The sequence below is a fragment of the Takifugu flavidus genome, chromosome 5 (assembly GCF_003711565.1).
Source record: "Takifugu flavidus isolate HTHZ2018 chromosome 5, ASM371156v2, whole genome shotgun sequence".
Taxonomy (NCBI): domain Eukaryota; kingdom Metazoa; phylum Chordata; class Actinopteri; order Tetraodontiformes; family Tetraodontidae; genus Takifugu; species Takifugu flavidus.
The window spans coordinates 10,320,785-10,337,460 of record NC_079524.1 but is presented as its reverse complement, the minus strand read 5'-3'; the positions used below and the strand labels follow the sequence as shown (position 1 = coordinate 10,337,460).

The following is a 16,676-nucleotide window of genomic DNA, read 5'->3' as shown; positions in this document are numbered from 1 at the left end:
CCATATTAAAAAAATGTCAATTCAATTCCCTCATGAAAAGAATCACGTGTTCTCACAGTTCTTGCGAAACTCGAACCCCGTTACCTTTGCTCGATTTTCTATCATGAATATTCATTAAACTCCTTTATCGGGGCAGTCCTGTGTTTACATGAACGTGTCATACCGCATGGCGTGCTGGCCCCGCCCCCTGCGCCCGCGTCACGGTGACGTCATGACGTCACGGTGGAACGTCGGCTCTTGGGCTGGAGAGTTCGCGACGATGGCGTCGATGGCTCTTTGCTGAGCGGGGACGTAGTGGAGCTGGCCGCAACTCGGAATATGACGAATGTGTATCTGTTTGTGGAGGTCTTGTTGCTCAGTAATCGCACCGGCTTCGGGTGAACTTCTGGCGTCCTGCTTCCTATCGCTCCTTTCTGTGGTGAGTCCACCGGTTGTAGTCGGTCCTCGGTGTGTTTTGACAGAGGCCTCCGTTTTGGGTTCCGCCCTCCATCTCGCAACAACAAAACAGTTGCAGATAGCTTCGCTAGCGCCATGGGCTAGCGGTAATGTTGGCCGGGCAGAGTAGCCGCTGCTGTTATTAACACCAAACCGAGCCCCCTTGTTGGGCGTCAGTACCGTAGTAGTGATGTGGGATGGAAAGCAGAGATAAATAAAAATGTCGGCTTCTCGCTGAATAGCCAGTACTTACTTCAGTGTTGGCTAACTAGTTTGGCTACTACTTTGTGGACGTGGTACTCTTAGCTTTACTGTCCGTGATTAATGAACGCTATCGTAACGATTTATAACGCAACAACCGACCGATTACCGGCGTCCAACGCCACGTAGCTAATGTTGACACTTTAGTGTGTAGACGCGCTAAATTCTCGCTATTTTTGAGACGTTAGCATAAGCGACGGTGCGGACGTTGCTGACTTTTGCCTGGTAACAATTGATTTCTAACGCCTTAACATCATATTCCACCGCACCGGGTACGCACGAATGTAGCAAAACATTAATAAACTCAAGCGTTGCGTTGGTTTTCATTGTAACTGGATTCCTTCGCATTCACTTCCCAGCCTAGGTTTCACTTTGGAGTGCTTTATGGCATTCCGACCTACTGGGATGTTCTGGTCGATTTCTTTCTGTTTTAATTTCGCTTACTCATGTTGCAGCCCATGATGCATGATGCCCTGTCACGGGATCAGAGTAACGTTCGGGCTCAAAGGGGCTTAGCCCTCCCTATGGGCCCGAATTCAGAACCAAACTGAGACGTAGCCAGAGGTCATGAGCCCGTTGTGGTAAACAGAGCCTGTGTGTGTGTGTGTGTGTGTGTGTGTGTGTGAGATATGCTTTATCGGGTGGCAGCAGCAGTAAAAGCTGCATGGTGCTGTTAAATGAAGGAAGAAGTTATGTTCATATCACTTGCCAAAAAAGGAAAAATAAAACACCACAACATTTGCAGGGGAGTTTTTTTCTCCTTTTGTTGAATATCCTCTCATTCAGTGACCTCAGATCAAGTTTCAGTCTCTGCAAGACTACCTGACCTTTCCAACTATTTCCAGGCCGGTGCGCTAAAACATCCCCCAACATGTTTTATGTTGAGGAAAGTCTTATTGGGAAGTGTCACTTTTGTAATGAGTTACTGAGCCTAACAAAATGCCATTTACATGACACCGATGACAAAAAAAAGGTAATAATTAATGTTCTGATGTGTGCATTAAGCCAAAATGTCTACTACTTTTGGTTTTGGAATATTTGTATATTCCTATATATTTTGATTTTAGTGAAATTTGCCACACTAGCGAAGTGTTCATTCATGGAACAGTTGGAGTTTATGGATTTTATCTGGGGTTAATGTCATGAGTGGTTTGTTTCATTGAACTGTCTGGTTGTTGGCTGCATTTTGAATCCAGTTATCCTTTTTGATCTACAACTGTGACAAAATGTTTTTCTCAGACTAAATTCAATCCACTGTGACTACCAGCAAATATATATATATATATATATTTCCAAAGGAATCAGGTTTCTGTAGCTTGAATGTCTCCTTTCAATGCGTTGCAATTTGCATAATACACCTAGTTTTGTGAGGAAATGCTTCTGTTCTTTATTAAGATGGATCTTTCCTTTAATGTCTCTAGATTGCCATCTCTCACATGTGAGTTTCTCAACAGGATCACCGGGGCTTAACATCAGCGATAATTGATTGTGGTAAGTTCGAAATATATCACGTTACGTTACACCCCTCGCCTTATTCTCAGACCGGCCTAATAAATGCACTTATCATCTAACTATGGTTGTGGCAGCTGTGTCTGGGACCTAAATTCTGCCTTTGGTGGCCTGGTCTCGCCTCTCTTTGCCATTTCATGCTGGATTGATTTGCTTTGGAATATCTGACTTTTCAGCTGGGGCCTCAAAACTTTCCAGTCAGTCATGGACAACAATCTGTTCATGCCCCCAGACTGATTTTCTGGAAAAGTATTTATGTGTCTGTATGCTAAAACGTCACTGATGTAATATGGCGTCAGTATGAAGGAAAACTCCAACCACCCTCAAGCTGCATTATACTGGGATTATCACTTTTATAATATACCTCCTTCACAACTGACTTATTGTGTGTTAAATTGCTTTTTGCCCGTTCAGAAATACTTATCAACCTTTTTCCACCTTGCACAGATCAGGCCGGGCCGTAGTTCCTTTTTGGTTGACCCACACTCCTTCGTCGTGATCATGGTACGGTATTTGGTTTTCTTCAATGCCTCTAGCTCTTGCATCTGTGCACATTGTGCCTCGGATATTGGAAACTCTCGATTGATTTCAAAGTTAATCACTTTTGTTTATCAGGAAGCCGACACATAAGCTGACACATTGCCAGAGGTCCACTGAGGTTGCTGTCCAAGCAAGCTTTCAGTTTACATTGCAAGGTTGTTTTTTTTTGTATCGCTGCAACATGACATGACCACTGGACTGTGCCTGTGTGCGGGGGGGGGTTTGGCATCCCGCTGTGCAGTGACTGCCCCTTGGCTGGCCCCAGTTTGCTGCTCGTCAGTGTGTAATGACTCTTGGTATCAGTTTGTCTAAAAGAGCAGTCTGTCAGGATCTCTCATCTGCTTTTTTGACCACCTTAATCTTTTTGCACACGCTCTCCAGGCTAATAGGCTCCTGACCAAACATAACCCATAGAGCCCTGCCTGTCTCTGTCAGCACCAGGCCAGACATTTTTATTCCAGCAGGTTTCCCCAGGGGCGCGGAATACTTGTATATTCATGCTTCACATTCCTCGCTGATAACCATCTAGTGTGAAACATATTCATCTCGTCTCAGAACACCGAGATCTCCAACATTTGACTTTCAAGAATTATTGCACCGCAGATTAAATTATTATTATTATTGTTACTATTTTATTGTTGTTGTTAGATACTAATTCAGTAAGGAGTTAACGGGCATTTCCTCTGCAGGAGGAGGAGGGGCAGCAAAGCCTGGAGTGCATCCAGGCCAATCAGATCTTTCCCAAGAAGTCCCCTGTCCTGGAGGAAGAAAACATGCAGGTGAGGAAGCCATCGCTGCTTATTGGGTGCTGTTAAAGCCCAGTTAAGCTGACAGATATGTGTTAGTGTGTGGGCAAGTCGTCCTAATCAGTTACATAACACATCACCACCAAGGAGTCACATGACATTTAAGCTGACTTTCAGTCTCGGAGCGGAGCAGTTTTTGTCTGCCGTGGCTAAAAATTAACTGTTCCTCCTTTCGCTGTTAAATATAAACCCTTGATTCTCTTCTCGAGTCTTTTACTCCTGCCCTTATTTTACAAAAAGCAATTGAGCATATTTTGTGACGATGAGGATCTGTCCCCATCCCTTAGTCTGTACATTATCGTTATCACGGCTGATCTTTGTCGCTGCGCAGTCTGTTTGCATTGCTCTATCTGCTGCTGTTGCTAGGTTCCCTTTCCTGAGCTGCACGGAGAGTTCACGGAGTATGTGGGGAGAGCAGAAGATGCTATCATTGCAACATCCAACTACCGTCTGCACATCAAGTTTAAAGAGTCTGTTGTCAATGTGAGTATAAGCAGTGGCCTCTGAGGTCATCTCACCAAGTATCTATGGCAGAATTAAATGTATATTGACTGTATGGGACGAGTCTTAAGTTAGTCTGGAGACAAAGTGCTGTGGCACCTGCTTTATTCACTGCTGATCTGTGATCTGTACTGGCAGCAGCTCTGTGTGACTCTTTATCACCTCTGTTCTCCACACTTGCCCTTCCTTCTCCAGCACTTGCTGTTACCGTGGTTTCAGTGGTTCCAGAGGGGATGAATAATAGTTACATCATGTGTTTCTCTCTCCCTGTCTCAGTCTCTTTCTCTCACAAAGTGTTTCACTCTCTTGAATCGTATCACCAAAGTGTAGAGTCTATTTATTAGTTCAGGGAAAGTCTTATTTCTGTGGGTCTTTTTCTTTTATTTCTGCAATTTGTTGACTTCCCATTTCAAACTGTGATGTGCACAAGTAGACCAGCTGACACAGGTCTTGGGGATTTTGCTGGTCACCACTATTAAATCTAATAATTTGTTATGTGTAAACTTTATTGGAATGACCTCCATATAACACTGTCATAATTTTGTTCTATCATCAAACTATTTCTTCATTTTTATCTATTTGTGTATATCTAACTGTATTTTAGAATCATAGGACCATTTTTGTCTGGTTTTGTGTTGGTTCTACATTACACCACTGATGGTCCAAGAACCTTATAGACTATAGAAGAGAAAAATATTTTTGCCAGGATTCTACTCAAAATGCTTTGGTACAAGAAAAAGCATCTGGTATGTTCCGATCACACTAGTCTGCAGTTAGTTCCTGAAAGTTGTGCGATGGCAGATCATGTGCTAAAAGGGTTTTATTGCTTTTCCACCTTCACTTCCTACTGTGCATGCAATGTTTAGTGAATTTCACCATGAGCTTGTTACAGGGTCAGCTTGCTTGTTCCTTCGTGCAGCAGCTGAGTTTTTGCACCTGAAAGTTTGACATCAATTCAGTAAACAAATCAAGGTTATCATGTCGGTCTTACATTTAATATTGAATATCAAATCTTCCGGTATAAAGTTCATATTGAGTGAGCCTCATCATTACAAATGTGTTTTTGTTCTAATATCCATCACGTGTCTTGTGTTTAGTTGGACTCTAATGAGCCTTTTCTGTCTTTGTACCAGACAGAGCCAACTTTCTCCTCACACACATTTTGATGGGCTGATGGGGCCTCAGAGTTGTCTGAAATCGCATGATGGGGGTTAGTGGGGCAGCAAACGACTGAGGCTGTTAACAAGCAGACTAGGAATTTTGATGATGGGCAGATTAGGTTTCTTAATTACAGAGCAGGAATAAAGGATTCAAATGCGGGTGTTTAAGGCAGCCAGAGAAACCCTTCAGAATCACTTTGCATCATTTTTATTGTTGTTCTCTGTGTTTTGCTCTGGATAGAGTTGTTGTTGTGAGATGTCAGTAAGTACCCTGCAGAGCTGCATGGTTTGCTGTGCTTGACTCCAGGGTAAACCCTGTGTGTGCCCGTCTGTTAACAGGCTGACGTTTCCACAAGATGAATCCTGCTTGTTCATTCTGTTTAACACAACTGCTGATTAAGCAAAGAAAACCCACGACTGAACGAAATTACCTGCACAAGCTTTTGATCTTCCAACACCATTCCGTCAGCAATAACCCCTAAGTTGTATTTTAAGCTTGACCCACTGGTGACTGGCTGCTGTTTGTGCATGGCCAGACTGTGTGAGCCACACACACAAAAGCCTACCCTGCTGCTGAACAGTGGCTCTTTACTAATTAGTAGAGCTTAGTTAAAGCAGTATAAGTATTTCCCTACGGCATTCAAAGCATCCTCAAGTCATCAGCACATGACAGTTCTGTACTTTGAATTATATTTAACAGCTGTGATCTGAAAGGGAAATGCCGACACAAGCTCAGTAGCCTTTAGAGAGCTTCGTGAGACGTGTATGACAGTATCGCCTCACATGGCAAAACAAGGGGCTGCTCTATATACTTGCCATTGTAGAACCTGCTGCATGGGAGTTTTTATACCGCCGATTGTTATTTAATTGACAGGATTGTCAGTACCACGTTCCTTTTTTAAATGTAACCACAGTCCTACTGGATGTGTGCTGCAGCTCATTCTCAACCTGTCCTCATTTGTGTCTATCCACAGGTTCCTCTCCAGCTCATAGAGAGCGCAGAGTGTCGGGATATGTTCCAGCTTCACGTCACCTGCAAGGACTGCAAAGTTATCAGGTATGACCAAAGTTCCTCTTCAGCTGTTTACTTAACATTTAAATTACCGGTTATATAATTTTAGGAAACTCGTGCTAGTAATTGAAATATGTAAAAGCATGCCTTCTCACTTACATTGCACAAATAGAGCTTTTGCTGGAACATCTAACTTTTTTTTTTATCCTGCTCTAAGTTAAATAGCAAATATTTGCATTTCAGGCTGTAAAAAGGTTTATAGGTCTTCAGAATAGATTCAATGTATTCAGTGTATTGATGGTTTCCAGTCACATGACCTGCGCAGTGACCTGTGGGGCAAAAACCGCGACACGCAAACGAGCAGTCGCTGATATCATCTGTCAGCAGCCAAGGAAAGATATCTAAAGAAATTTTTAGAATTATTTAAATACGGAATTATCGGGAACTTGTGGCCCACATACAACACCGAGTCATTAAAAGCTACCAGGTCCCTGCCAAAACTCGAATTCGGCGATGTTTACATTTACCTGCCGGACAATCCATCACTCTACACAGCTGCCAGACTGAAGCACAAGAGCAGTTACACAAGACAGTTACAAATATTACATGAGTAAACAATGCTGCTACCAGTAAGTGAAGGACAAGAAGTTCTTCATTCTAAAAGCAAAGGTGAGCTCCAATGTAGCTGAGTCGTTAGTTTCAGGGACGTAGTATTCCGAGCGTGTAACAGCGATTCTCTCCAGGGGCCGAGCTGTGTTTTATAGCACTGATCCACAGCTTTCTTCTCTCTGGGTTGTCGATATTTGACGGAATAGATAAAAATAAACCCCGGCTTTTCTCTTCGTCGGTTTCTAAGCTAGCGGGTGGCGGACAAGTGTGTTGTTTTGGTGTAGTGTCACAGGAAAACTATGAATAGATGACATGAAAATAGGGCTGCGACGTTGTGTTGAACAGTAAATGAGAAGTGCAAACTGTACACACAGTATAACCCTGTATCCTGTGATTGATCCATCAGGTGTCAGTTCTCCACCTTTGAACAGTGTCAGGAATGGTTGAAACGCCTCAACGCTGTAGTGCGTCCTCCCACTCGCCTCGAGGACCTCTTCTCCTTTGCTTTCCATGCCTGGTGCATGAATGTGTATGCTGGTGAGAAGGAGCAGCACAGCGAGCTTTGCAGACCAGGTATGTATGATTATGCCTCCCACACACCAGCAACAACGACAGCAGGTCTTTAACACATTTCTGGGTTTTATTTGATTATATCATCTGTAGGCGAACATGTGACTTCCTGGTTCAAAAATGAGGTTGAGAGAATGGGATTTGACACTCAAAACGCCTGGAGGATTTCAGACATCAACAGCAAGTTCAGGTAATGGTGGCTTTCAGTCAGGATCCCTGCTGTTAGGTTGATATCAGTTATTCCCCGCTGGAAGAAAGAGCCGATGTTTGCTTTCATTGGCGCCCTGTCCATCTGTGTGTTTACGTTTCCGACAGTAGGTGGCTATATTATTGTACTCTACTAGCGCTGCACCCTGGGCAGATGAGAGCTCAGCCCTGGATTAGGTGTCTGTTGACAACAACCTTTGTTGAGCCATCAAAGCTCTTTAGTTCAGCGTCTCTCTCTGTTTTCACGTCCTGTTAAACTATTGCTGCCCTTTGCAGGCTTTGCCCCAGCTACCCTCAGCAACTTCTGGTCCCAGCCTGGATCACAGACAAGGAGCTAGAAAATGTGGCAACGTTCCGCTCCTGGAAGAGGATTCCTGCGGTTGTGTATAGGTTGGCTGAACCACATTTACTGCCACACCCACTGAAGCTTTTTGATAGACCAATTTGCCTTTTAGTTTATAAAAGGAATGTAACCACATTTAGATAATGTTCTCGTGCTTTCATATCAGCACCCATCTGGTCAAAGTTTACTTTGGCTTGGAAAATCACAACGCTGCAGCAAATTGAGTTTGTCAACAATGTTACCACTGGCTGTTCCAGCGATATCAATGTGTCACGTGTTTAGTCAGATTTATTCGATCTAATTTTAACTTTAAGATAACTATTCATTTGAAGGATTTTTTTTGTTTGAAAATTTCATTCATGTTAATTTCAGTCAATTTTAAGTTGTTTTTAACAGTTTCCCATTTTCCTCTGCTCAGGCACCAGACAACGGGGGCAGTCATTGCCCGTTGTGGGCAGCCAGAGGTGAGCTGGTGGGGCTGGAGGAATGCAGATGACGAACACCTAGTCCAGTCCATCGCTAAGGCGTGCGCCGTGGACGGCAGCTCCCAAAAACATCACTCCAATGGAGGCTACACCAATGGCCACGACCTGCCTGACACAGACTTTGGTGAGAGCTCAGACATCCAGATTCCTCCTTCACCACAGATATACCCCCACACAGATATTTACGTATGCGTGTGATCAGGCTGATCTGTTTGGGCTCGTCTGAAACAGCGACACATAATCCCCACAGATCTCATTAAGTCACGTTTTTATTTACATTAAATTTAAACGTGCACAATTTGGATTTGTGTTTGCTTCAGAATCCTCCATGACCAACAACTCAGAGGTGGAAACACTGGCCATCCAGCCTCATAAATTACTGATCCTGGATGCCAGATCATATGCTGCTGCTGTAGCCAACAGAGCCAAAGGTGGAGGCTGCGAATGCCCAGGTAGGTCTTCATTTTCCCTGCTCACAGACACGAGGGTAAATACATGTGTGTTCATCTGATCTGAGTTTGTTCTGCCCACGATAATTAAAAACCAGGAACGTTTTGCTTCCTGATACTTTTGTTTGAATCGCTGTTTCCATCCCTCACATCTGCAGAATACTATCCCAACTGTGAGGTGGTGTTCATGGGAATGGCCAACATCCACTCCATCCGCAAGAGCTTCCAATCGCTGCGATTCCTTTGCACTCAGATGCCCGATCCAGCTAAGTAGGTTTTCTGTTATATTTCTAGCTTCTCCTGGTCACTGCAGCTTCAGCTTTAATTCTTCGGGAGCTGAAGGCATTCTGTGTGAAGCGCTCAAACTCTTAGTTGCTGCAGTAAAAGATTTTGTCTTTCGTAGTCAGAGAGAGCTATTTGATGTTATGTGCGCAACTTTGAGCAATGTTGTGAAATCTTTTTTTTTTCTTCATTTCCCACAATGAGTAGAAGATGTGTTAACCTTGCCAATTTTGCAAGAAGTTGCACAATCTTGTGTATCTGATTATAATACAAGGCAGTTTCACACCTCCTTGACACTAATGATATTTTTTTCGACTGACTGCAGCTAAAGAACATTTAGTCACTTTAAATAGGAATTCTGTAATTATAAGACAAACAATACGCATTACAAAGGAGATTATCGCATACTTTGGTGAGCCTTTAAGATCTGTAACATGGGTGGCCTGCACTGCCTGTGTGGGAAGTCTGATTACTTTGCAAGAGACAGAAAATGAGCGTTTGAGGATCCTCTGACGTGTTTGTGCTCATGGTTGTCGTTTCTTTGCAGCTGGCTTTCCGCACTGGAGAGCACCAAATGGCTGCAGCATCTGTCCCTTCTGCTGAAGGCAGCGCTTCTGGTTGTCCATGCTGTGGACCGGGACCACCGACCGGTCCTGGTGCACTGTTCTGACGGCTGGGACCGCACGCCTCAAATTGTGGCTTTGTCCAAGCTGCTGTTGGACCCTTACTATCGCACTGTAGAGGTACAGATGAACGCACTGCTTTGGTCACATTCCATAACTTTTGTGTTGCGTTCAACAATGCTGTTTTATAGTGATTAGTTATTAGTTATTGATGCTACAATCTTTGCGCAGGGCTTCCAGGTTTTAGTGGAGACAGAGTGGCTGGAATTTGGCCATAAATTTGCTGACCGGTGTGGCCATGGCGAAAACTCTGAGGACCTGAATGAGCGATGTCCTGTCTTCCTGCAGTGGCTGGACTGTGTTCATCAGCTGCAGAGGCAGTTCCCTTGTTCCTTTGAATTCAACGAGGCCTTCTTGGTGTGTTCTAGTGTGGGGGGTGGGCAGAAGTCAGACCTTGTGTGGTCTGTGGCTAGATATTTTAGGCTAGGTGTATTTGTGCACAAGGAAAGCCCTATCCTTCCTGCTTATTATCATTTTTCATCTGTCGGTATACAAGTCCGTACATGCTGGATCACTTGTGTGTGTGGGTGTGTGTGTGAATGCAGGTGAAGCTGGTGCAGCACACCTACTCCTGCCTGTTTGGAACCTTCCTGTGCAACAGTGGCAAGGAGCGAGTGGATCGCCACATTCAGGAGAGGACGTGTTCTGTGTGGTCACTGCTAAGACCAGCCAACCGCAGTCTGAGGAACATGCTGTACTCGTCGCACTCTGAGATCGTACGTTTACCCTCTGACCTCAGGATGCCTTGAAGTCCAAAATCAGAAGTTTTTTTTATTTTTTTTGCTGTGAATTCTTTATATGCATTTTTGGGTGGTTGTCCTGACAACATGGTGTCGTGATTCCCTTATTCCCCCAAGTTAACTTTGTAGCTTTTGTTACAGGTTCTGCACCCTGTGTGTCACGTCCGCAACTTGATGCTGTGGACAGCGGTCTACCTGCCCAGCTCCTCCCCCACCACTCCTTCTGATGACTCCTGTGCCCCCTATCCTGTGCCTGGTGGCAATCCCAAGGACACGCCCCTGGCCAGGTGAGCCTGGCACGCTGGCACCTGACTCCCCCACCTCCCTAATGTAAGATACGTAGAGGTCAGAGTGTCGGCAGCTCCACTGCTCATGGCCCCTCTCAGTTGAACTATACAAGACTGAGCTGCATTTTTTTTTAAAGCAGTTAAGCAGTTTCCTGAATATAACTTACATTTTTTTCTACTCCAGATGTTCAAAGACTCGCTCCTTTGACAATTTGCCCAGTGCATGTGAGATGGGAAACTCACTGGCTCCAAACCGCCGCTCCAGCGACCCGAGCCTTAAAGAGAAATGGCAGGACCACCGTCGCTCTCTGGAGCTCAGCATGGCAGTGGGGCCTGATGGAGGAGGGAGCCAGAATCAGGAGGTGCAGCCCAATGGAGCGGAGCACTATGTAAATGGAGCAGGCACTGAGGTGGACAGCCTGCAGCCTCAGGGTTCACACCCTGAGCTCAGGCGGGGGGTCTCTGTGAACCCAGAGGAAGAGGAGGAGGCCGAGCTCTCTGTGGCAGTGGGCATGGCTGAGGGCCAGATGGAGAACATCCTTCAGGAAGCAACTAAAGAGGAAGTTGCTACAGATACTCTGAAAGAGGAAAGTGGCTCCCCCGCTCATGTCATCAACAACACTGTTGTTGTAGAGGTGGAGACAGAGGTGAAGAAAGATGCAGAGGTGATGGACACAGCTCATTGCGCTCAGGTCAATGGAACTGAGATCCAGGAAGAAGCAGTTCCTAATGATTCCCAACCAGAAAATGGTCTCACCACACCTGACGAATTAGAGCCTGACCATCTCTCTGTACAGAAGGTAGAGGAGCTCAGTCATCTGGTAGGTGAGTTGTCTGAGTCTTCAGGTGATCTGGTGAAGAACAACTGTTCTGATGAACAATTTGCACAAGGACTTAAAAAAGCTGACTCGTGTGCGTCAGAGCCTTCACCCGACAGAACTATAACTAACGGCTTTGCAGATAACTTCCCCAAAGAAACAGCTGGGTTCAAGGAAACGTGTCCGGTCTCTGAGTCTGACCGCGCGTTCTCTGAGCAGCAGTTGAATAAAAGGGCTTCGCTGTTGGAAAGTTCCACAGAGACTTTGACTGAAGAAGTTTGCAGCAAAAGCCTGGAGTCGGCACCAGCACCATCTGCTCCCCTAAATCATCGAGCCTGCCTTGATGGCAACACCCAGACGCTCGGTTCTCCGTTAGACAAACCACTGGAGACTGGAGATCAAGGCTTTATGAGAACTTTAAATGGGGGCGGCAAGCGACCTTCTGTCAGTGCCTTACAGTCTGTGAGTGCTGACCTCAGCAGGGAGGGGTTGTGTAACGGTGAAGCCTCTGAGGGGGAGCTCGGTGGAGGCCCTCAGTGGGCCAAAGGCATTGGAAAGAGGGTCCCTCTGAGTCGACAAGTGTCCCTGGCAAGCTGCAACTCCCTGATCCTCCACCCACGAGGCAGCTGCTCTCTGCACCGCTGGTGCCACTCCATGAGCCGCTCCGCCATCAGCCCGGAGCAGCCGTCCCGCAGTCACCTCGATGACGACGGGTTGGCGCTACACACCGACGTGATCCAGCAGAGACTGAGACAGATCGAAGCAGGTCACCAGATGGAGGTAGAGACTTTAAAGAAGCAGATGCAGGAGCTGTGGAGCTGCCTGAAGAACCAGCAGCAGGCCGGGTCCCACAGGATCAACGGCGACTTGGGAGACGAGCTGGTGAGATGCGGGCGCCGTTTATCCTAAACCGTACATGTGCCCGGTGGTTCCAAACACGCGTGTCCTTCTCCTCAGACGGGTATGACAGACTCGGAGTACAACATCGACCCCAACTGTCTATCACGCTGCAGCACAGAGTTCTTCTCTGAGGCCAGCTGGGAGCAGGTGGACAAACAGGACACCGAGGTAAAGGAAATGTTTCCAAACCTCTTTAGTAGTTTTTCCATACATGCACTGTGGTTTACAGGTGAGCTGTGTGTTACAGGTGACTCGTTGGTTTCCAGACCATTTAGCGCCCCAGTGTTACGGTTGCGAGAGCAGGTTCTGGCTCGCCGCGAGGAAGCACCACTGCAGGTGAATAAGCTTAACCCTTTAATCCGTCCAGTCATCAACCTCTCCCCATTATAAATCATTTATGTGCAGAACTGGTTCGGTGGCGTTACCCTTTTATATTTCTGTACTTGTCTTTCTACTCTCATGAACATTAATGTTGCTGATTCATTCAGATTTGAAACACAAATGCAAATATGCATTTGAATCTTCACACAGATCTTCAGATAGACCATAGATGATGTTTTAGTGTTCTGCACTGCTGTGGCAGATCTTATCCAGTCTGTGCCCCTTCCCCCCACAGTGGCAGGGAACCTGTCCAGGAGGACTGGTGAGACCCAGCTCCCATTACCCCCTCCCAAACTGCCATCACTGTCTCCTAATCCCCCTCCCCTCACCTGCATCCTCCCCTCTGCACCTGCTTCTCCTGGTTTCACTTTATTATGTTCAATTCTCAGTAGGGAAATTTAAATTCCAAGGACTCAAATTTGACTTCAGTGTGCTTATAGCACCACGTCTCATTTGAAATGGGCTGTGGTGGTGAGTGTGGTGCTGTCAGCAGGAGAGTCTAAACTCTGCCACGCTGCTCCTGGGCTGGTCCTCTGTCTCCTGCTGTAGCATCACGTCATCCCCACAACCTTCAAACGCCACCTCAGGGTGAGTAGAGGCAGGTAGAAGGGACCACCACGTGTGTTTGAGTGGCTGAGCATGGCCTCCATCTGAATCTGAGCATGGGCGCCGGAGACTTTCAGTGTAACCTTGCTCTCTCGTCAAGTGGTGATGATGATGATGTGCTTTGAATGGACTGAATAGTTAGGACCACTGAGTGATCGAGCACCTTGATTTTTCTGCAAACTCACCCTCCTGTTCTGCAAACGTGGCTGAACAAATCAAGGCTGACCCTGCGTCTGCCAGCAGAAACCAGTTGTCTTAATCCGTTTCCATTATAATTCAAACCTAACGTCTTTTGGAATGTCTTGTAGGACAGGGTGTAATCACACATCTCTGATTTTATTGGTGTCATGATGCAATCCTATAGCATTTAAGAGTGCTTGTGTTTAGTTTGATCTTTATTACATCATAAATGGACCTGTAATCTTATTGGAAACCATGATATTATCATTTTATCTTCAACTATACAGCCTTGATTTGAACATTTATACATTGCGGCTGCATCGAGTGTTGACATGTGTGAGCCAGCTTTAGGTAAACGTAACTCCAGGCTGTTGCCTGCCCATGATGATGATGATGATGATGATGATGCTCGTGTTTGAAGAACAGGATTCCCGTAGAGGATTTATTGGCTGTGAATGGTGTGAAGGAGCTGCATGGGGGCTGTAGAGTGTGTGTGAGGGAGCAGTGATGACCTGTCTGCGTCCTGCTGCAGGAACTGTGGTAACGTGTTCTGCGCCAGCTGCTGCGACCAGAAGATCCCAGTGCCAAGCCAGCAGCTGTTTGAGCCCAGCCGCGTCTGTAAGACCTGCTACAGTAGCCTGCAGCTCGGCCCGGCGCCGCTGGACCTGGAGCTGGACAAACCAATCACAGCGAGCTCCAACTGAGCTGCAGAGGAGCAGAACTGGCGCACTGCTGAAGAAGAGCACAAGAGCTTCACAGAATGTCCCCCCGAACTCCACGTGTGTATTTGCTGCAGGTTTTTGTGTACAGATGGAGGTTGACGTGAAGCAGGAGCTGAATGGCGTGTTGGCATGATCCTTTGACCAATGTATGTGTGACAGGAAACGGGCACGTTGGCAACTTGTGAGTGGGGGGGATGGGGGGGTGGGCTGCTCTCCCAGGCCTGAGCAGAGAGAATGGACATCCTGGTGGTCTGACCCAGGCAGGCAGAGAAGGTTGCTGATGGTCTCTGAGGGTGTTTGGTCTGTTAAATCACCCCCCTTTAGCCCATCGTCTCCCAGCTTTACTGATGAGACCTGCCCAAAACTGTCAAAAGTTAATGGCCAGTTCACCCAAACTGCTAAAATTCTTTCTAAAATGCCAAGTGAAAGCAGGAAAACCAGGTAAGATTTAGAGTTCTTGCATCTATATAGTCCTGAAACATCATCTCACTTTGCTTCCTCCTGTCCTAAGACCTCTCTCCCATCTTTCCACAGACCTTTTGTGTTTGCAGTATGCTGCTAACACACTAAACCTGATTATTAGAGCTCTAAGTGGTGGATTTAGCTCACAGCTACGATGATTTGGGTGAACTATCCCTTTAACATCAACGCGTTGTGGTGACCACTTTTTCCCCGACACACTGAGAAATCCCTGGATTTCTCGCCCTTCCCAGCAGGCACTGGGAACCAGACATTTCATTTTGTTATTTATTAGGGTGGCGACGACCTCACGAGATCTCTGCTCTGATTGGCTGAACCTGGGAGAGCAGCGGTGAGCAGGAAGGGCCGTTAACCTTCCAGTTCAGAGCGCTCCACTGAGACAACCATTCTGCCCAACGCCTGTTCAATGACCTCCTTTCACGCACACTTTTATGTAAATTAAATAAATGAAATAATATATTCAGATACCTATATAGCATTTAAGAAAAAATGTATAGAATCCTTTAATAGTGGCTCACTTAATTAGTCACCATTTTTGTTTTTTTATTTTGTTTTCTTACATTAATTGCAGAAAAAGAGGTCTATTTTGCAGCCTGTCAAAGGTGACAGGAGTGTTTCTTTATAGAAGCAGGTTTCCTGTTTTGATGTTTTTTTCCCCCCCTTTACAAATGCGATTATTACTTTAATTTATTTAGGTATTCTTTATGGAATTGCTGTGTTAAAATCCTGACAATTCGGTTGCCGTTGGATAATCAGTGTTCACGAGCTGGAAAACGAAGGTTCTGATCAGCCGCGATGATCCGTTCATCTGCAGTCGCGCGCGAGGTCACATGACCTCACGTTTAGAGGGGCTGCAACCAGCAAGATGACTATGCACCGCGGCAACAGTGGTTGAATAACCCCCCGTGCACGCCGAGCGTGCACCAGCGCCATTGTTCAGTGGTCGGCCAGATGGGCGCCGCGGCATCTTGACAACATGACGCTGTTTAATCACGCTGACGCCGCATCACCAAACTTCTGCTGTTGGAATTGAGGGTGTTTGTGGGTGACTGACGTGTTGAAGGTGTTAAGAACAGAGTCGATGCATCTCTCACCAAACACGCAACTGGGAGTTTAGCTTCTGTCGTTAGGTACTTAAAGTAAACGTGCAGGAACTGGAGTTTGCTGGTTTCACCTGCAGGTTTAGACAAACTGGAATCAGTTCTAATAGCACTTGCGTCCCACTACTCCCAGTATGGGAGCCCATGTGAACTAAATCTCAAAATTCTGATATTTAAAAAAAACTAAAAAAATCTCTGACAAGGTCAGAAAAGTCCAAACCTTCCCCGGAATGATGTCAGAAACGATCTCCAACACGGACGTGGATGCGGCCCTCAGCTCAGGCCGGCGTTCCTTTAGCTCACACTGGCAGCAGCAGAAAGACTTTGCTGGGAGGGAAAGAGGCTTTTTTTTTTGCACATGACGTCGAGCCGACACTGCCACAGCGCGTTGAGGAAGCTGAAAGTGTGCTTTTCAGTATTGTAACAAGCATCACGGTGGGTGGGAGGGAAACGCGCCATCATCGATCCCCATGGTTTCTGGTTTTTTGGGCCCGCTTAAATTCTTTGGTTTGCAGATTTTTAATTTCTCCTCACCTGCGCTGACCTGCTGCGTCAGACGCGTTGCTGCTATGGCCCAGTAATCGTGTGTGTGTGTGTGTGTGTGCGTGTG

At 46.1% G+C, this 16,676-nt stretch overlaps 1 protein-coding gene across 2 annotated transcripts; it reads left to right on the top strand.

The window, feature by feature from the left end:
- The first annotated feature begins 221 nt into the window (after nt 1-221).
- Nucleotides 222-14,656, top strand: mtmr3 (myotubularin related protein 3). 2 transcript variants are annotated; one of them, XM_057031792.1, is made up of 21 exons: nt 222-418; nt 2,118-2,187; nt 2,653-2,709; nt 3,435-3,524; nt 3,918-4,034; nt 6,187-6,269; nt 7,240-7,406; nt 7,497-7,593; nt 7,887-8,000; nt 8,372-8,562; nt 8,759-8,890; nt 9,046-9,157; nt 9,717-9,912; nt 10,024-10,209; nt 10,398-10,568; nt 10,734-10,879; nt 11,064-12,579; nt 12,655-12,765; nt 12,845-12,933; nt 13,214-13,240; nt 14,297-14,656. In XM_057031792.1, exons 3-21 carry the CDS (start codon nt 2,707-2,709, stop codon nt 14,466-14,468), a joined length of 3,720 nt encoding a protein of 1,239 aa, XP_056887772.1. In that variant the 5' UTR covers nt 222-418; nt 2,118-2,187; nt 2,653-2,706; the 3' UTR covers nt 14,469-14,656. The 2 variants fall into 2 exon arrangements, with proteins under 2 accessions (XP_056887772.1, XP_056887773.1); XM_057031793.1 differs by lacking the exon at nt 13,214-13,240 and having other exon boundaries at nt 223-418.
- The last annotated feature ends 2,020 nt before the right edge of the window (nt 14,657-16,676 follow it).

Coding starts and splice junctions, on each gene's coding strand:
- mtmr3 (XM_057031792.1), top strand. Junction 3,525..3,917: donor TGGAGGAAGAAAACATGCAG/GTGAGGAAGCCA, acceptor TGCTGTTGCTAG/GTTCCCTTTCCTGAGCTGCA. Junction 13,241..14,296: donor GAACCTGTCCAGGAGGACTG/GTGAGACCCAGC, acceptor GTCCTGCTGCAG/GAACTGTGGTAACGTGTTCT.